This window comes from Panthera uncia, chromosome C2, assembly GCF_023721935.1.
Source record: "Panthera uncia isolate 11264 chromosome C2, Puncia_PCG_1.0, whole genome shotgun sequence".
In the NCBI taxonomy this organism is placed as follows: Eukaryota; Metazoa; Chordata; class Mammalia; order Carnivora; family Felidae; genus Panthera; species Panthera uncia.
Genome location: NC_064810.1, coordinates 46,632,849 through 46,653,868, shown reverse-complemented (window position 1 = coordinate 46,653,868; position 21,020 = coordinate 46,632,849). Strand labels below are relative to the sequence as shown.

At 40.6% G+C, this 21,020-nt stretch overlaps 1 protein-coding gene across 2 annotated transcripts in view; it reads right to left on the bottom strand.

The window, feature by feature from the left end:
- Positions 1 to 11,103: 11,103 nt before the first annotated feature.
- Positions 11,104 to 21,020, bottom strand: part of COL8A1 (collagen type VIII alpha 1 chain) — a 164,404-nt gene continuing 154,487 nt past the window's right edge. For both annotated transcript variants that reach the window (XM_049629341.1, XM_049629342.1), the window contains exons 3-4: positions 18,549 to 18,879; positions 11,104 to 15,784 (exon numbers count right to left, since the gene is read on the bottom strand). In XM_049629341.1, coding sequence (XP_049485298.1) covers positions 13,878 to 15,784; positions 18,549 to 18,876 — 2,235 coding nt within the window. In that variant the 5' untranslated portion in view covers positions 18,877 to 18,879 and the 3' untranslated portion in view covers positions 11,104 to 13,877. The remainder of the gene's footprint in view (positions 15,785 to 18,548; positions 18,880 to 21,020) is intronic.

Below are 21,020 nucleotides of genomic sequence, written 5' to 3'. Positions count from 1 at the left end.
TCATCTCCCACATAATCTACCTGCACCCAAGTCTGTCATAGGGTCTGCCTTGGAAACAACCTAAACTAAGATAGTTAGAATTAGAAATACCCTAGAAAGCAGACCCTCAAGACAAAATTTTGGTATCTTTTTACTACACTGATTAGATGGCAGCAAAGATGTGATTGGTAGTGGTGAAAAAGAGTGGTAAAAACCTCTGGTGTACTGTAGCATCACATCTACTAAGACACAGTCACTTTACCTGTGGCAGATTAGGATGAGGTACAGATTGAAGGGAAAACTTGTGTCGTGTGTAATAACTTCAGCACTTAAAAAGTATGGGGCAATTGTAATTATAAAGATTGTGGAGTTGGCTGGGTGTTGTTAACTGCTCTAACAGCTTTGGGGAAAGAGAATGATAGGTTCTTATCAACTCTGAACATGTTAAGAAAGCCAGAAATTCTTCTTCCTGTAATTAGAGGCCATACTGTACTTACCATTCAGCCAAAAATTTGATTCAAAGGTGGCAGAATTATAAAGAGATTGAATGCTCAGGTTGACATGTTTCCTGTGCTAATGTCAAGTCCCAAAAAAGGAAGGAGAGAGACTCTGAGATTGAGATGGGGACATTTGGGCAGATGTGCTTGAGATCTCTGAGCCTCTGAATTTCTGAGCCTTCTGGGAATTCAGAGAAGGGTCTTTTCCCCCTTGCTGGAAGAAAGTGGCCTTCCATTACCTAGAGATCATTTAAGGTCTCATCTTGGTTGCCTCACAAGATCATGTTTGAGCCCTCACCTCCCCTCATTGCTTCTTCACCAATAACTACAATTAGATTTTAGCACAGACAGTAAAAAGTGTAGTCTCTATTTATTCACAAGAAAATTATTTATTCACAAGAAAAGCTACAGATTAATATATGTGTCAATAGGAACCAAGAATTTCATAAGGTAATGGATCTTGAGAGTACTAGACTAGCAGTGTGTAAAGCTGGGTAGAAGAGAGGTTATTGATATAGGGACACTCTGCAGTGACTAATGATTTAATGTCTCAGTAAGTCCTAACACCCTTTAAGAATGGCAGCATGAAGCTTAGACATGCTGGTAATCTATAGTAAAGGAGATGTCAGAATTACTTTGGCAGATTATTAAGGATAGGGTCAGGAGGCTCAGAGTAGTGGGCTTCTTAGAATGGTTTTATTTTGTATGACCAGAGAACCTACCAGCTGACTGTTCCCTGAGAGAGCCTAGAGGACATCCTTTCATTAAAGCAGTAAGATTGCAATAGTGAGTAGGTATTGACATAGTTGACGGGCTCAATGGTAACTGTCCTGTGCAGGCCAGAGATGACAGTAGGAGATGCCATAATGTCAGTGAGTGAGTGATAGAGTTTCAGAACAGCAAAGGTAGTTGGCAACACTTAACCATCAAAAGCAAATGTAATTATCAGTCAGGGATCCTTAAAATGTAGGGTATCTATGATATTCTATAGACCATGGATATTCCTAAGGGCAAGATAGATCAGAAGTTAATGAGGTCTTGCTTGACCTATGTAACAACAATGGAAACAACACAATTAAGAACTGGTGAGCACAAGGCAGATGTCAACTGCCAAAATGGAAAAACACGGTCTCTGGACCTGTTTCCAGATATGAGCCAGTTCTCAAATCCAGAGCCCATTGATTAAAGGAAATATGAGTCCTTCTGAAGAAGTTCTCTGCAATGCCACCAGTGTATGCACTGCGTACTCATACGTTTTCCAAGGTAACCTGTGGCCTTTCTTCAGAGTAATGGTACATTGAAAAAATGGAAAATACCCAGCTCTTTATTTTTTTTTTTATAAATTTTTTTTTAACGTTTATTTATTTTTGAGACAGGGAGAGACAGCATGAACGGGGGAGGGTCAGAGGGAGAGGGAGACACAGAATCTGAAACAGGCTCCAGGCTCTGAGCTGTCAGCACAGAGCCTGACACGGGGCTCGAACTCACGGACCGCGAGATCATGACCTGAGCCAAAGTCGGATGCTTAACCGACTGAGCCACCCAGGCGCCCCAATACCCAGCTCTTTAAAGGGCTGTTGAATACAGGGTGAACTGCATTGATGCAGGAAATCCTATAACCTCCCATTAGAGTAGGCATATAGTTGCAAAGTGATAAAATCCTGGCCCAAATCTGTGCCATGGTGACTCCAATTAACTTATGGTCATCTCTCCAGTTGCTGAGTGCATAAGTGAAATGGATATATTTAGCAACTGGTAGAACCATCACACTGATTCTCAGATCTATGAAGTAAGAACCATTAGTGTAGGAAAAACCAAGTGGAAGTCCCTGAAACTGCCTCCCTCCACCCGACTCCTGAGCAAAGATAGTAAATTGGAAACCCTATCTCACACCAGTGGAAATGCAGAGATTAATGTCCGCCTAAAAGACTTAAAGGCTGCAGGGGGTTGATGATCCTAAGCCAGATGGACCATGAGAAATGATGGGCTATCAAAATTAAACGGTATATGTAATCATAGAGTATAGATACCAGGTGTTGTTATCTTTGATTGAATCTATCAACATAGCTTCTAGTACTTGCTATGTGATTTAGCTCAGAGCCTGGAGCCTGCTTTGATTCTGTCTCCCTCACTCTCTGCCCCTCCCCCACTCATGCTTGCTCTCTCTCTTTCTCTCTCTCTCAAAAATAAATAAATGTTAAAAAATTTTTAAAAAAATCCTCAGCAGGAAAGAAAATCAAAAGCAATTTGCATTCACTTGGGAAGATTGAATTCATATTTACTCAAAACTGTGAATGCTTTCCTATATACACTCCCAAGGTTGATCAGCTCTCTTGCTCTTTGTCATAATATAATTCAAAAGGACTTTATTTTTCCTCAGAGTATCACATTGATCCATTGTATTGATGATATCATATTAATTGGATCTAGGGAGCAGGAAATGGCAAGTATTCTAAGTGCCCTAGTAAAATACATGTATGCCCAAGGCTGAGATAAGTTACAGATGTTTAAGAGCCTGCAACATTGATCAATCACATTTTTAGGAGTGTGGGTACCTGAGGTATGATATATGGATATTTGGATATCTGGATCCATGCCTGGATATCTCCTTCAAGATAAAGGAAAAGTTCTTGCATCTTTCATCTCCTACCACTAAGAATAGAAATGGTATTTGATGCACTTCTGGATTTTATAGGTAGCCACTTATAAACACTGCTCTAACCCATTTATCAAGTGACCTCAAAAGGCATTTATTGGATGCCAGTTAAGTCAACTGACTCAAAATACTACCAGTTTTTTTAAACATTTTTTTTAATGTTTATTTATTCTTGAGAGAGAGACAGAATGTGAGTGGGGGAAGGATAGAGAGAGAGGGAGACACAGAATCTGAAGCAGGCTCCAAAGCTCCAAGCTGTCAGCACAGAGCCCAACACAGGGCTTGAACTCACCAAATGTGAGATCATGACCTGATCATGACCTGAGCTGAAGTCAGTTGCTTAACCGACTGAGCCACCCAGGCACCCCTGAAGGCTACTAGTTTTGAGAAGAGAGGGCTCAGCAGCAGTTCCAAGCTGTGATACAAACTGCTTTTCCACTCAGATCCTAATGATGTGGCTGATCCCAAGGTGCTAGGTGAAAGATAATGATGCTGTGTAGAATCTGGCTAGACCTAAAAGGAGAATCACAGCACAGACTCCGAAGGTTCTAGAGTAAGGCCATGCCTTCTATAGCTCGACCATTCAAAAAGCAACTACTGGAATGATACGAAGCTCTAGTAGAAACTGAACATTTGAAAATGGAACATAAATTATTTTATGAACAGAGCTGCCCTTCAGGACCTGGGTTTGATAAAGTCGGGTGCACACATCAGTAATTCACTGAACAATAGAAATGGTTTACATGAGATCACATTTAAGCAGGCCCAGAAGTCATCAATAAATACATGAACAAATGGCCCAGGTCTCCATGTCAGTTGTATTCCTCAGCTCACACCTATGGCCTCATGGGGTTTTCCCTATGACCAGCTGATGTTAGAGGAAAATATTCAAGACTGGTTCAAGCTTGGCATGTTGGTAGAACTGAAAATGCACTGCTACTGTACTACCATCCTCCTTGGGGAGGGGCCATAAAGAACAGTGGTAAGGACAATGGACAGAGCTTCAAGATGTACATTTAATCATTTCCTTTGAATAGAAAGAGAAGGTGTCTGAGATCAAGATAAACAGTCTTTATTTTTTTTATATTTTTAGAGAGAGAGAGTGTGTAGATGGGGAGGGGATAGAGGGAGAGAGAGAGAGAGAGAGGGAGGGAGAATTTTAAGCAGGCTCCATGCTCAGCGCAGAGCCTAATGCAGGGTTTGATCCCATGACCCTGGAATCATGACCTGAGCTGAGATCAAGAGTTGGATGCTCAACTGACTGAGCCACCTGGGCGCCAAGGATGAACAGTCTTGAGCAATAGTGATTGGTGTGGTTGAGTGGGTCAAGGGCCTGATATACAATATTTGAAGTTCAGCAGCAGAGAGAGCTGGGAAGAGGCAGGTGGAGGGACCTAAGGGAGTGGGCAAAAATGTGTGGGTCTTTGTGTCCCAATCTAAGTCCACCAAAGCATATCTACCACAGTCAAGACACTGGACAACCAGGTAGACATGGCACATTGTATTTTCTAGAGATAGCCACTAATATTTCCCATCCTGTGTACTTTCCTTACAGTGTGACCTTTCCTTACAATGTGACACTCCTACCTTGGCTCCTACCTTGGTTCACTTGGAACCCAGGTGTCATGCTTTGAGAAAGCCCAAAGTAGCCCACACAGATAAGCAACATGAAAATAACATATGGAGGTTCCTATCTATAGTGCAGCTGAGGTCTCTGCTGACAACCAGTATCGATAGCCAGACCTGTAAATGAAGGTATCTCTTGGTGATTTTAGGCCCTGGTTGTTGATTCACCCTCTGCTGTAGTCCTAGACATCACAGAGCAGAGAGAAACCATCCCCACTATGTTCTCTACAAATTCCTGACCCACTGAATTCATGGTAGAAAAATATCTGCGAGTGGAGCTGCTTTTCCTCTTTCAGCCATGAGAGGGAGCTCTTGTTCCTCGGTGACCTGTAAATTGCTCAACCATGCTCACTTCCTTTCTAACTGAGGCGAGGTATCTGCCTATGGTGGCAGTGAGTTTTCCCTTTCTTCTGGTGAAGTCAGGTGGCTGAAGCAAAACTTACTTTTGTTTCTCTCATATCTTGAGTATATATAGGCTCTATAAAGATCCCCTTATTATAGGATGAAAAACCCTACCTTTAATTTCACCTTTGGAATCATAAAATTGGCATGCAGATTTCATGTTTATGCTTGAAGAAGAAAGGAAACTCAATTCTAGTTTGCATTTTGGGGCCACTGGGTGAAGGTGGACTGTCTGGCAGTCAGGTCTGAAGGTCCTGGGAAGGTAACATTCATTGAAGTAGAGAGGGTGCAGTGAGTGGCAGTCCCCATAGCGGTCTGCAGACCTGCCATGGCAGAGGGTGGGACTTGTAGCTTCTGGACCACCACAGTGGTGCTGCTTAGATTCCTTACCCATTTGGTGAACACTGGTGAACTGAGTGGTAAGGGAAGCTGCTGGAGTCATTTCCAGTTATCTTCTACGTCATGGACTATTCCTATTAACAGGTAGTTTTCCTTCTAGTTTTTTTTTTTTTTTTAATTTTTAAAATTGTGGTAAAATGTACATAACATAATGTTTACCATCTTAACCATTTTTAAAGTGTACAGTTTAGTGGCATTAAATACATACACATTGTTAGGCAACCATGACCACCACTGATGACCAGAACTCTGTCTTGCAAAATTGAATCTCTATATCAATTAAGCAATAACTCCCCATTCCCACCTTCCTCCAGCTCCTGGAAACCATCCTTCTATTTTATGTCTATAAATATGACTAGGTACCTTATATAAGTGGAATCATACAATATTTGTCCTTTTGTGATTGGCTTATTTCTCTTAGCATAATGACCTCTAGTTTCATCCATGTTGTGGCAGATGTCACAGTTCCTATTTTCTTTTTTTTTTTTTTTTAAGTTTATTAATTTTGAGAGAGAGACAGAGAGAAAGAGCATGGCTGGGTGGGGGATGGCAGAAAGAGAATCCCAAGCAGGCTCTGCACTGTCAGCGCAAAGCCCTGCACAGGGCTCAGACTGATGAACCATGAGGTCATGACCTAGCCTAAAGCAAGAGTCAGATGTTTAGCTGACTGAGCCACCCAGGCGCCCCCCCCCTTTTTTCTTTTATAATGCTGAATAATATTCCATTGCACATGTATACCACATTGTGTTTATCCATTTGTCCATTAATGGACATTTGGATAACTTCCACCTTTTAGGTATTATGAATAACGTTGCTATGAACATGAATGGACAAATATCTGTTGAATCCTTTTAATTCTTTCGGGTATATACCCAGAAGTGGAAATGCTCAATTATATGGTGGTTTTACTTATTTTTTGAGGATCCACCATACTGTTTTTCATAGTGGTTGCCTAATTTTACATTCCCATCAGCGGTTTAATTTTTAAAGCCACATATAGGGGCGCCTGGGTGGCTCAGTTGGCTAAGCATCTGACTCTTGATTTCAGCTCAGGTCATGATCTCACAATCATGAGATGGAGCCCCAAGCCCAGTTCTGTGCTGACAACGTGGAGCCTGCTTGGGATTTTCTCTTCTCTCTCTCCGCTGCTCCCCTGCTCATATGTGTGCTCTCTCTCACTCTCTCTCTCTCAAAATATATAAATAAACATTAAAAATAAATAAATAAAGCCATGTATATCTGCACTCTTATCTCCTAAGATTCACCAGAATCTGTCAATATAGTCCTCTGGTAGTTGGCTATTTCTACTGTCTCTGGTAATGCCAATAACTAAGAAATAACTTCAGAACTTGGTTATCTCTCTTTCTTTTCTGAGGCAAGCTACTATTCTGAACCTTCAATGGTAGTTACTTAGATAGCTGAGAAGTTTTATCTTCTGCCTTGAGGCAATATGGTGTAATAGCTCAGAATGTGGACTATGAAGCCAGATGCTTGGGTTAAAATCCTGGCATTGTCATTTATTAGCTCTCAGACAAGTTACTATGGCACAATTTCTTTAGCTATGAGGAGTAACTAAGTTAATACATAAAAACAAAGTGGTTTTTGGTACATGGTTTGGCACTCAGTCAATGATAACAATTTTTACCTCTCTGTACCATACCCTACTACTTCATCCGTTCTTCCAACTATTGTAAAAGATAGTTATTATTATTACTTACTATTTTACAGGTGCAAAAGCTAAAGTTTAGACAGGTTAAATAATTGACTCAAGGTGACCATCCAGTAAATAGAAGAGTTGAGATTTGTTCTCTGAGTCTGACCCCAGAGACCTTTCCTAACATGTTCTATATTGATGACTCTGGTTTGGTAAAGCAAATGACAAGGACAGATTCATCTTTGATGTCAAAAGGCAACTATTATTACTAGTAGACAATTGGAGACTGGTAGAGTAAGCATTCCATCAACTTTCCCTCTTGTATCTCTCATCCCATGAATAAAGTGCAGATGTGCACATGCTGCCAGTTTGTTAGATGAAAAGTGACTTGGCCATACTCATTATAAAATTAACTTTTAGGTCTTTCAAGGCATGTGAAATGTAAGCCTCCCAGACTTCATAAACTTTAATTTAGAACTGCTTTTGATTCTAATAAAAATCTATTTTTACTTGCAGTAAGATAGCAAAGAAAAAAAAATCTCTGGAAAGGTTCTGGATGCCTCAATGGAAGATTTGATTAGATGGTTCTGTGTTTCAGTAACACACATGAGAAACTTCTGAATACCTTGTTAAAATGGATTGATATACCCCACTTTTGATTTAAATTCCATTACATTTATCTCCAGGAATTAGCAAAAAAAAATTTTTTTTGATAATAAAAATCATTAAGAGCTATTTGATATCATAAAAAATAACTTGTTTGAAGATAAAATTTACCCTGATATAAATACTGGTTTTGAAAGTGAAAGAAACCATCAGAAATTTTCTGTAACTCTTTGCTAAAAGAAGGATAACCCTAAATCTTACTCCATAGATATTTTTCTTCTTCATGATAGGGAATGACATGAACATTTGTATTTTTAGAGTCACAAACCATTAAGAAGAAAACTTTTCTGAAATACAGTAAAATATGAGTGATTTGCATTCTTTTTTGGCCCTGTGTACTTAGAATTCATTGTAATTACATATGGATTGGGATGATATCTATCTTTGCTGTCTCTATTATGAAGGATTTGTTAAATAAATTCCTGCAATAAGTAAAGAAAGATATTTTAAAGCAATTTAATGTCTTTTTTTTATCTGCAAACGGTGCTACTAATTTCAAGTTGGCCTTTTTCTCCCTTATTACAATAGACCATAGGTCTCTCTCCAGGCTCGTGGATCTACCTTTCATCTTCCTACTAAATGCATTTTCATCCCACTATCAGGGAAATCCCACAAGCCTGTAAATAAACTGAGTTGTCTTCTCATTTCCCTGCTTGGAGTGGGCTTTGCCAGTGGACAACCTGTGTCTGTCTATGATAGGGCACCATCCCTGTCTTCCAGGTGTATCGATGAGAAGAAACCACCTTTGGGACAAGCTTCCTTTTCCTTCATAAAGCCATCCTAGGATTGTCCCCAAGTTCGCCTTAGTCTTTCAACTGTTTCTTCAATTTTCAATTCTTCTTTGTTTTATTTCCTCACCCTTGAACTAGCTCCATTGTTTTGTATTCCTTAAATCCTGACACCTGACCTGACATGTGACCTTTACTCATGAGACTTGTTTGGGACTATTCACCACCAACCTACCATCCCATTTCTGGATTGAAGCGGTTCTGATTTCCTCATTAGTTTTACTACTTGTAATTCATCTTCTTCATAGAATCATCAAGGTAACTTTTCTAAAATACTTATTTTCATACCATTTTCCCACTTAAGGACCTACAATGTATTCTTACTGCATATTTGATAAAGTATAAATGCCTCTTTCCTATATGTAAAGCCCGATATCATTTGACCCTTCTTTGGTTATTAGTTTCCTTTACTAGTGCTTGGGTAGATCCTCCAATCTAGTGAGGCTATTTCCATTATCCCAAATTGCCTTGTTCACCACCTGCCCCAAAACACACACACACACACACACACACACACACACACACACACACAGTCACTCGCTCACTCACAAAAATACCAGTTTCCTCCTCTCTATTAGAGGAATAGAACCTTTTCCTCTTGGGATGTCCCTATGCTATTCAAAGTCCATCACATTAAAAGTGATTTCTTTAAAAATCATCTCCAAAATACTGTCTGTTATTAAGTTTCATCCCATATTAAACTTCTAAATAATCTTGGAATATATAACCTTCTGTAGAATCTTGGAATCCTAGAGCAACTCATACCGACTTTGTCACTGCCTCCCACAGCAGCCTTGAGAGATTCATTCTTCATTCTTCCTTCTGACCTGGTGCTGGACCAGCACTCTGTGTTGGGCTATGGATGAAAGATGAAATAGTGCCTGCTTTCAAGAAGCTACTCTCTGTCAAATATGGGAGACAGTAACAGGTCAGTTACAAGGTAGGGAAAGTGAAGGGACAGAAGTCTGTACGAGGCAGGGTGGTCACAGGGGAGAAGATGACTGAGTTTGAGCAGTACAGAAGAGGAGGTGATGCTTGAGCTGTGTTTTGAGGGGTGAGGAGGAATTATGCAGGAGACATGTCAGAGCATTTCTAGCAAGGCAGCAGCATGGAATGGTCTTTCTCTTCCTGAATCTAACTAGTGTGCATCCTCTCAGCACCACACCACATCTGTTTGTTTGTATATCACCTGGAAACTAATCTTTTGCTTAACAAACATCTTAATTTCCTCCAAACAGAAGATGATTTTTTTTTTAAGGGGAAGGGTCATGTTTTCCGTTGCTTTTGTATCCTTCACATTGCCTCGTAGTACTAGTAGTATCGAGTGCAGAGTAGGCCTACTTTGTGTTTTGTTTTAAGGCAAGGGGATGCTACAGACCCATTGTGATGATGGATTCGCCTTGCTTGTCCAGCATTCTGAATTCCAACTATTTATTCCTCCCTGCCTGTGTCACCTGTATCCGCCCTTCTGTTTACCTTTGTGACCAACAGTGTGTGCATACAACATGATTGGTTCATGTTATGGAAGAGCTGTGGAATGAAATAGAACTAATTGGGCTGATTGGGAATGGAAACTGTGGTCTTGAGCTTCCAGACTTATGGTTTAAGCAAGTGAGTTAATCAGCCCATAGACGGGTGATACACACTTGTTTATGGAATGCTTTAAATGATCTCTTCATAATATCATAGATGTAAGTTACAATCATTCTGAGCTTGATAAATCATCACAGCAGAATTCTTTCATCAGTGATACTTAAGACGCTTAGATTCTTGAAACAGGTCTGCTTCTGCTCTGTAGCTCTACTCACCACTATCTCCCCTCAAAATATTCGGCTCTAGTGTGGCTGGCTAAAATAGAATAGAGTATTTGAGGATTGGTTTCTTGCGGGGGAAGAGAGGTTTGTGGCAGTTTTTTTTTTTCCTTTTATGATGGAGGTGATAGATGCAGCAGCTCATTCATTGTCCCCTAATATCTGTTCTCCCTTCTTCCATGTTAAGAGAATCCCTGATTTTCAGCTGGGCATGTGGTTACCCTGAATAAATATTCAATTTCCCACACTCTCTTGGCAGCTTTGGGCAATGTGACTAAATTCAGAGCAATAGGATGTGGGAGGGAGTAATGTAAGCAATTAGGGAGCATGCTCTCCCGTTCCTGATGTTTTCACCTTTCCACTGCCTGGAATGTGGCTGTGATGGTTGACTGTCCTGGACCTTGGGGATGAGGGCAACAACTTTAGGGTGGAAAAGCAGAAAGATAGAAAGAATCTGGGGCCCTGACTGGAGCTACTACATGAGCACTGGACTGCTGATGCTCAGACCTGTTGTGTCAAAGAGAAATAATTGTCTTGTTTAAGCTATGATTTAGGTCTCTGTTTCAGCAGCTCATTAGTACATGGGAGATAAAAAAAATTATGAGGTTCAGTGTCAGCTGAGTGATATGAACAAGATGAGAAACATACTTTTAAAGATATTTAATAAGTCTTTTTTTCAAATCAGTACAAAAATTTAAATACAAAATTGATTTGCTATTGACAAGTCTCAAATCTATCATGGAAACTCAAAAAAGTTACCAGTCTATTCACCTTTCATGGTGTTCTGCAAAATATTTGAGAACAGTCACCCACTACAGACATTCTTTTCCTCTGTGGGATGTCATACTGCATTAAAACTCTGTGTTTAAATAACAATGCCAATTTTGTTCATTTCACATGGAAAAGTTCTGGTTGAATTTGAATTAAATAGGGATTATAGCTCTATCCCTAGATTTTCGAACATGTGGTTGTTTGTTTCATCTGCTTTTACACTAATGTGTTAACAGGATGTGCAACACTTAAAAGGGAAACACAGACACACACGATAATTATTTAAAACTCTTTTTTAAATTAAATGGAGTAATTCATTTAGTTCTGAGATTAGCACCATTGTAGAATACACAGTATTTGGCATAAATTTTGCTCCTCCCCTATCTAAAAGTTAGAAGCATATGCCTGATGATATACACACTCACACACATTTCATATATATATATTATATATATATATATATATATAATATATATATATATGCAATTGAGTAACAACCAATAAATAAGTTGGAAGGTATTTTAAAATGTGAAATTTGGTTTTACCTAAAGAGATACTTTCTTACTTGGTGGAAAGAAAAAGCCCATACATGTACAGATAAATACGGATTTACAGATCAGCTGATTTGACTTGCTTCCAAGCCATTTCAATGCATCTGTTTAGCTGAAGGAGCCCAGTGGGTCCTTATTGCCTCCATAGTCATCAGTCCAAAACCAGCATCCTCAAGACCAACCTGAAGGGTATTTGGCCATAGAAACGCTGTCTGCTTTGAAAATGAAAGTTGGGTTGGATATCTTTTGATGGGAAAAGTTTGTCATATAATTAGCAGTGAATAAGAAACCCTCTGGTAATGAACTCATTTCTCTTTTTAAGAAATTGAGAAGAAATGGTGCTTGTTTACCATATAAGGGAAAAGACACCTATTAGGTTGGGGAGGATTTTCTTGATGGTTAAAATGATTCAGATTTGACATAGACACATTTCCATGTGTGTTTATACCGTATTTATTTGTGTATTTTTCCATCTGTACCTTTCCCCTCAACTTCTCACTTTTAATTTTGAGGAAGAGATAGAAGAGTCCACCACTATAACCCCACATTATATCCCCAATTCCTTATAGTGTCAGCGGCAGACTCATAGCTGACTGAAATATTTTGTCTGCATTTTGAGACCAGATTTGAATGCCCGAAGCAGTTAATATGTACCTAAGTGAAAACCTGGAAAGACACTTATTTTTCTCTTTAAACTTGTATTGACCCTTGACTTGTGCTGAGTATGAGGTGAAAAAGAAGCATGGACTCTTATTTGCCGTTTGACATTTCATATAGCTCTTCCTCAGGTTGCTTCTAAAGAAACAGTTCTTTTCCTACAACTTTCCTTTTCCTCCTAGTATCTACAGTAGAAAATACTACATCCATTTTTTTAGTTTAAAACTTGAGAAATAATTTTTCAAAAAAATTATTTTCCTATGGAATTCTGAAACTTCTTTTCCTCCCCAAGTAAAAAATGACTTGGGTTTTGGAAATTGATTTTGGAACCTCAGACATACCAATTTGCATATATACAACACTGGGAAATTTCTTCAAAATTCAACAGCTACTGAGAAACACTTAAAGCTCCTTCATGGGTGAAACCTCATTGTAGTCATTTGTATGGGTAGGCAAGGAAGGGGGATTTTTATAGGCATGTAAGCAATTGAAAACTGCTGATGATAATGAACATTCCACAAAACTGGAAAGTTATTATTTTTTTCTTATGACTTCCACGTGCTTATGTTGGTTGGATCATAGTGGAAATTACATGGAGGGAAGAAAAAAGAAAAAAAAATTACAGAAAATAAAACAAAAAGAACCCTTGAGAAAGAAGTGAATTAACTACTGCCCCTGTCTCCCAGCTGGTTGTTTAGCTTCTTTCGTGGCACTGTCTCATGTCCCTCAAACGTCTCATCCAGTGCAAGGCACAGAGGAGGCACTGAGTAAATTACACGGTGGTCGATTGGTTCACTTGTTCTTTTAGAGAGACAAGATAGACAATTCTGAGTAGGACTCGTGCTGAGAAAAGATACAGCCTCTGACAGGAGGGAAATATCCCTTGGACTAAAACCCTACTGGTCCCCCCTTATTCCCTCCCGCTGGGGCTGTAACACAGCAGAACCCCTCACCCACATTCCATGGCAAGATATCTGCACAAATACAGAGGAAATTATGCAAGTAAATACGGTATGTAATTGTTATCAATGACATTTCTTTAAGCCATATTGATAAATCTTTAAACAGTATGAGCAAATGACTTTCATTAGCTATGATCTTTCATACTGAAATATTCTGAATGATCTGAATAAGCAGGTTATGGAAGCATATAACAATACAACAGCTAATATGATTCCAGTGGGTACAACACAAGTGTCAGTACTTGATACATAAATCTATCCCATCATTTTCAATTATAGGCTGCTGTGCAGAGCATTAAACATGCATCTTAGTTTTTATTTGTACACGATGGTTCAAATTTTCACTGAAATATAACTTTCCAACTATATAAATGTTTTGAAGCAATTACATTTTTCATTTGGATTTTTTCGGTGCATCATTTTCTTTTCTTCTATTAAATCTCTCTTTCTTTTCTTTTTTACATGGGATACAATAAATATCCTGAAAAGGAGGAATGAACGTACTGCCCAGCATACAGTCCTGCGGCCTGTTCTGAGGGCATCTGGAGGAACACTCGGTCTCCGGGCCTGAGCAGCAGCACCGCACTCCCAGATGCCTGGTCCAGAAAGCCCTTTTTGTACTCATCATACGTGTACATCATGGGCTCATTGTTCTTGAACAGAGCAACCCACACGTTGCCCCCCTTGCAGTGAACATGGTATGCAAAGTAGTAGACCCCAGGGACCTCGCAGGTGAAGATGCCCGTCTGTGGGTTGTAGTTCTGTCTGCCATTATAGAGCAGTTTGTCAAACTTCACCGGGGCCCCCACAGGTGGGAAGGGTGCAGTCAGCTCAGCTGTAAAGGCAGGCATCTCGTAGGCTGGCCCTCCATTCTTGCCTTTCTTAGCCCCATAGGCATGGGGGGGTTTCACTCCATCAATTCCCAGCCCCATGTCTGGCAGATACTCTCCATGGGGTGGTGGTGTAGGGGGCATCACAGCTGGGGGACCTGGGGGTCCTGGAGGGCCTGGGGGCCCTGGAAGGCCCGGCTGCCCTTGAGGACCAAGGGCACCAGGCTTCCCTGGGGGGCCATGAAGTCCTGCTACTCCAGGCTTCCCTACTCCAGGGAACCCAGGGGGCCCTGGGATGCCCGGTTCCCCTTTGGGGCCTGGCATTCCAGGTGGTCCAATGGGCCCACTGGGGCCCGCAATCCCTGGGATGCCTGGAGGACCCTGTAAACCCTGATCCCCTGGGATTCCTGGCTCTCCCTTTGGTCCAAGCAGCCCGGGAGCACCAGGGAGCCCCGGTAAACCTTTGAGTCCAGCTTCCCCCTTGGGCCCTATGGGACCTGGCAAACCCCTCATGCCAGGGGGCCCTACTTCACCAAGAAAACCTGGCTTTCCTGGGAAGCCTTGAAGCCCTGGCTCACCCTTGGGACCTGGTGGCCCCTGTGGCCCTACAACCCCACCTTCTCCTTTGGGTCCGGGAAAACCAATAGCACCTGGAGGGCCCATAGGACCTGGGATTCCAGGCAGGCCTGGCTCTCCTGGGGGACCCCCCATTCCTGGGGCTCCTACTGGTCCTTTCTCCCCTCTTGGTCCCAGAGCCCCAGGCAGACCCCCTATGCCCTTGTCACCTTTGGGTCCTGGGAAACCAGGTTTCCCAATCCCTGGAATGCCTGGGGGTCCTGGCAGCCCTGGCAGTCCTTGTTCCCCTTTCCCGCCTGGAAATCCTGGCTGGCCAGGGATCCCATCCTGGCCTGGTTTCCCAACTCCAGGCATCCCAGGAGGCCCTTGAACTCCTGGGACTCCAATAGGGCCTTGTGGACCAGGTTCACCTGGAGGACCTGGCTTTCCCAGGGGGCCCTGGGGCCCAGGGAAGCCTGTAACTCCTGGTTTGCCGACTCCTGGAAGTCCAACAGGGCCAGGAGGGCCATGCATCCCTGGAGGACCCTTCAGGCCTGGCAGACCTGGCATCCCGAAGCCCTTCTCTCCTTTAGGACCCTGAAGTCCTGGAGGTCCTGGTGGTCCTTTGGGTCCTCGCTCACCCTTTGCACCTGGTTGCCCTGGTAACCCTGGCCCACCTGGTTTTCCAATGCCAGGAAGTCCATGGGGCCCTGGAGGTCCTTGTGGTCCTGGGATCCCCATAGGCCCGATCTCCCCTTTGGGTCCAATTTCACCTTTTGCTCCGGGCATTCCCATGGCTCCTGGCTTTCCTGGCATTCCGGGCATACCTGGTTTTCCAATTCCTGGATATCCCTGTGGCCCTGGCTTTCCTTTGGTTCCAGGTATCCCATGACCTGGTAAGCCAGGGGGCCCAGGTGGTCCTCTTGGGCCAGGCTCTCCACGCGGACCTTGCTCCCCTCGTAAACTTGCTAATGGTATTTCTGTTGGGGGAGAGGGGATGGGAGTGGGGGCAAGGAGGGAAAAAAAAAGAGAAAGAAAAATTAATATTTATTATTCCTTACTTAAGGAAGTCATGACGATCATTATTTAATTTTGACACCTTAGCCTATTACTTACTGAAAGGAAAGACTAGGAATAATGTGCTCGTCTTCCAGGACTGTGTTATCCATACTTAAAGGACAATCAGGCTGATAACTGTTTTGTCATGTTTGAAATACTGTTGAGAACTGATATTTGTAGCTGCTTTTATCAGCATTGGTTATATAAAAAAGCTAAAAAGTAATGAGGAAACATTTTTCCAAGTACAAAACTCCAAAGTTTTGAGATGGTGTGTTTGCTATGAAGATTTTGGAAAATTCAAAGAAGGATGAAGAAAAATCAAAGTTGCCTATAAGCCCACTACTCAAGAGATAATCACTTGACATTTATATGTATTTTCATCTCATGTATTCTAGGTGTGTGTATGTGTTAAACAGTGTTGGCGTTTTTATTTTTTTTATTATTTATTCTACCTAATGTATTTTTCCATGTCCTTGATTTTTTAATACATTTTATATATTAAATAGATATTAATATATTTATATTTATATACTTATTTATATATAATTATATTTATATGTATTTAATATATATTTAAATATATATTTTATGCTAAATAATATTTCCTATTAATATTTTTGGCTAAATAATATTTTAATGTATCTTATATATTAAATACATATTTTGTGGCTAAATAATATTTCCTCTTGTGCTGAAAAGCAGTAGATGTGTTTAATGAAAGTAATTATCTTGTGGATTCAGGGAAGAATAGAAGCATTTTATCTTGTATGTGGTTTAATAACATCTTCCACGTCTGTCTCTAGAGCCAAATACATTTGCTTAATTCCTTTAATGTGCTATAGGATTTCCTGAGCCTCAAATATGAATTCTTTAATAAATTATTCCTCATTTGCAAATTAGGTTTCAAACAGGAGAAGTAAGGTACTTTAGGCTGACAAGCAGTGTGGAGAAGGAATTGAGCTGGGATTAGGGGCAGGAAGCTCTTCTTGGACTTGAAATGAGATCTGGACTGGGCCACTTAAGCCTTCACTGTTTCTGCTTGCCTCTCTGCAGCAAGGATAATATAGCCACACTACAAGATTAGATAATAGATAATGAAAGATGTTATGCTTTCTCAGATTGTTATCAAAATACAAAGCACATGTTTGTTAGGATGATTATGCTGTGCCTTACACGGCAATACAACTCTGGATCTTCTATGCTACTGAAATGAAACACAAAGAAATGAAATTTATGGCCTCAAAGTTTTATTTTAACAAATAGTCATATCTTAATCCTGACCATCATATTTTTCACTGAGCTACTGTCAGGGAACAAAATAGAACCATAGAACTTATATTCTTAGCAAATTCCCCAATTGCAATCTGGTACCCATCAGAATAAGAACAGGAAGTGCCACAATCCAGGCAGGCCACTCAAGAAAGGAAGAAAAACAATCCTGATAATCCCTTAAGTGGGCTATCAGCTCCTAAAGAGAAGAAAATTGGGAATGCTTCTGTTATGCTAGGTAGATATTCTAGTGCTATTAAGACATATTATTTCCAAGCAGTGTGTAGCTACTGTATCAAGAACTTCTGGGACAGGGTCATGTCTTACTCATCAGGAATCCTTGATGTCTGGCACAGTGCCTGAACATACTCTTCTTACCTAGAGTTTCTTAAATGACCAGCTGTAGCAAGTCAGAAGTTTCTATGTTGCTTTAGTATTTACTTAGCATTTTACTTACCTTATGCCACTGATTTTTCTCAACAAATCTTAACTTTACAGATGAAGAAAAGTAGTTTCAGAAAGGTTTTTTTTTTTTTTTTCATTGAGGTATAGTTGACGTACAATATTATATTATTTTCAGGTCTCTCATTTCTGGCCTCTAGGCCTCTTAGCACCAAATCCAGTCGTACCCCAGAAGTAGAGCTTCCTGCTTTTGCAGGGACCAGTAGGAATGGCCTCCACTTTCTCAAAGGGAATTGCTATGCCGATGCAGTTCCTTTCCTATAAATGCTAGGTTTCCTCAGAATCCAGATAAAACAACTGAAGTTTTAAGAAAGTGTCTCTCGCAGTGCTAAGCATGTTGTAAGTGCTGAATAACTAATGAATATGGCTGGAAAGCAATGGGAAAAATGTTCATCTGTCATGCAGTCCTTACCTTTTATAGTCTTCTTTTATCAGTTTATTAACAGGTGTAGTAGCTTAATTCAAGCACTCTTAAAAACAGTGACATTTATCCAGCTCCTAGATCACAAAATGCTTTCAAATATATATATTTTTAACACAGTAGGTCCTTACAACATTGGTGTCCCAATTCATGAGACTGACTTGTCACCTTTTTTTCCCCCATTGCTTTAATCCCCCCAGCATCTGGCCCAGAGTCTGACACAAAAATAGATGCTCATGAAATAGTTGCCAAATGTTTGAACAGATAATGAGTAAGAGAATAAATTATTTGTTATTAAATGTGTTTTGTGCCATTTAATGCTATTAAAATAAAGCACAACAGAAAACTAATTTTGTCTGTATTTTTAGGTCTTGAACTTTTTGAGGATAGAGTTTAGAACACAGTGAACACTTAATGAATATCAGTAATACATTCAAGAATAAAAATTTATAAAAGGTAGCTTTTCCCCTGATCTCATAGCTGAGGATTTTGGAAAGCTGCCATTTCATAACAGCACAGGAATGTGATGTTACCTTTGCCTTTCTTAGGTGCTGCTTCCTTGCCCATTCTTGGCACTGGCTGAATTTCCTTCATATATTGGGGTAGATGTGGATATTCTTTGCCATACTGCATGTGGGGCAGCTCCTTGCCCATGGTAAGGCCATCTTTGCCCAAAGGCATGTGAGGTACTTGCTGGCCCAGAGGCTGGTATTGTGGAATTTGTGGTGGGATCTGAGGAGGAATTTGTGGTGGCAGCGGCTTGATCCCATAGTAAGCACCAGCCTGAATGAGCCTGATGGAGCCCAGGGAAATGGTAAGCAGCACTCCCAGCAGCTGCAGAGGGCCAGGTGGCACAGCCATCACCTGTGGAAGGAAGGAATGCACCAACATGGTGAAAGCCTTACAGGCCACTAGACATGTCTATTTAGAGAAAGAAGGGGGAGAAGAAGGAAACAGTCTTTATCAGCAGAACATCACCAGTGGAAGATAAATGAAAAGGAAGAAGATGATGCCTTTTCAGGAGAAAACAAGCAAAAAACAGAAAAGAGTAGGAACTGTCAAATGAAGGCAGTTGGTGGGATTATAAACTGTGGGGAAATATCAATTCTGCCTTCTTCCATGGTATTGGAACCCTTGATTTTTAGCTGGAACAAAACAGCCCAGAATAAAGACATTTCAGCCAAGTGTGGCCATGTGACAAATGGATGTGGTGGTAATGGGTACAAATTCCAAGAAGGACCCTGAAAGAGAGTGGCCCTGTCCCTCTTCCTCCTTCCTGCTGGCTGAAATGTGGATACATTTGCCTGGAAGCAGAGCAGACATCTGGGACCAGAAGTGAAATCCGTGCACTGAGCAACAAGCTAGAACAGACCTCAGCCTTGGCTGAACAAGAAGGTCCCATATTAATCCTTAAATTTAGAATTTGTTTACACAAGGAAGAGCTAAAGGTTTATCCTCGTCTTTAAATCATTATTCTTTTGAGTATCACATTTGCACTAAACTTAATCCTAATGGATTGAGTAGGTTGTCCAAAAGGAGGCAAACTTGGTGGCCAGTCAGGCTTTGTTAGTATGTGCCAAAATTCCATTCTAAGTGGAAATGGTAAGTAATTGATAGGCTTTATGCCAGGGACTGAGATTTTTCATCTGCCCTTTAGCTGCTTTGGTGTGGTCACAAATAAATGTAAAAGTTGAAGAGCAAGCAGACAACAGCAATGCAAACCACAGAAGTCTTCTGAATTGGAAAGAAGGTACAATATGACAGTCCCAAAATGCCATTGTAATATTTAAATACCGTAAAGTCATTAGTTTAGAATCTGCTCATTTGGACCGGGAGTCCATTGAAGTTTATCTTGTACTATTATGAAGGAAAGGAGTTTACAAAGCAAATTAGTTGCATAAAACAGGGTTGTGTAACTACTCACATGAATAAACTGTACAAGCCCTTAAACTGTACAAGCCCTTTAATAGTACCCTTTTCAATTTGACATTTAACAGAAAAAATGCAAATGGGGCTTATAGGTTTATAAAAACCAACTCAAAAAGACCTCTGGAAATGCCCAGGGCTGAAGACCCAGAAGCCCAGGGAACTGCAGTGCTCACAAAAGCCCACTAGAGGACAACTGTGGTACACACTGAAGTCTGTTCTCCCTGGTACTGACAGGACATAATAAGGTGCTCCCCACACGTTATTAAAGGACTTGAAAATCTGAATCCTAAGTGGAGTGTCATCATTATGCTGGAGAAAGAAGTGGCAAGGTTCTCACAATTTTTAATGTCAGAATATTCTGAAGAACTTTGAATAAACTATCTCTAAATAATTTAATTTCCAATCTCCTGTGAGTGTGTTTTCTTTGCTTCTGCCTTAATTCTGGATCACAGTTTTCCACTTAGAAAATATGTGTTGACTTTGCGACATCCTATTCAAGAGGGATGCCAAGAGTGTGAACAGGCTACAGGAGAATTGGTTAATAAAAAGCACCTAAGAAAATATTTAATGGAATCTCTACCACAAAATTCACTGCTTTATAATTTTTCTAAATATACTAACCATATTTCCCCCAAAACATCTGTCAGTAAAATGATTTTTAAAACTTTCTCCATTTCATAAATCAGAATAGTCTCAAGAACTATTTGATTCAAGTGTATTCTACATAGTACATGTGCTGGTAAATGGGAGAAGATAGAATGCTGTTATTTTCTGTCTAAGAAGGATTATTATAAACCATTTGGAAAGAGCCACAAAATTGGTATTGATTTATACTCAATAGTCCATTTTATTTATTTTTTTTGAAAAGTTTATTTATTTTGAGAGAGAGAAAGAGAGAGCACGCGCATGAACAGGGGAGTGGCAGAGAGGGAGAGAGAATCTCAGCTCAGAGCCTGATGTGGGATCAAACACACTGTGAGATCATTACCTGAGCCAAAATCAGGAGTTGGGACACTTAACTGAGCCATCCACGTGCCCCTATGGTCCATTTTTATCTTAGATGGGAAAAGAACATC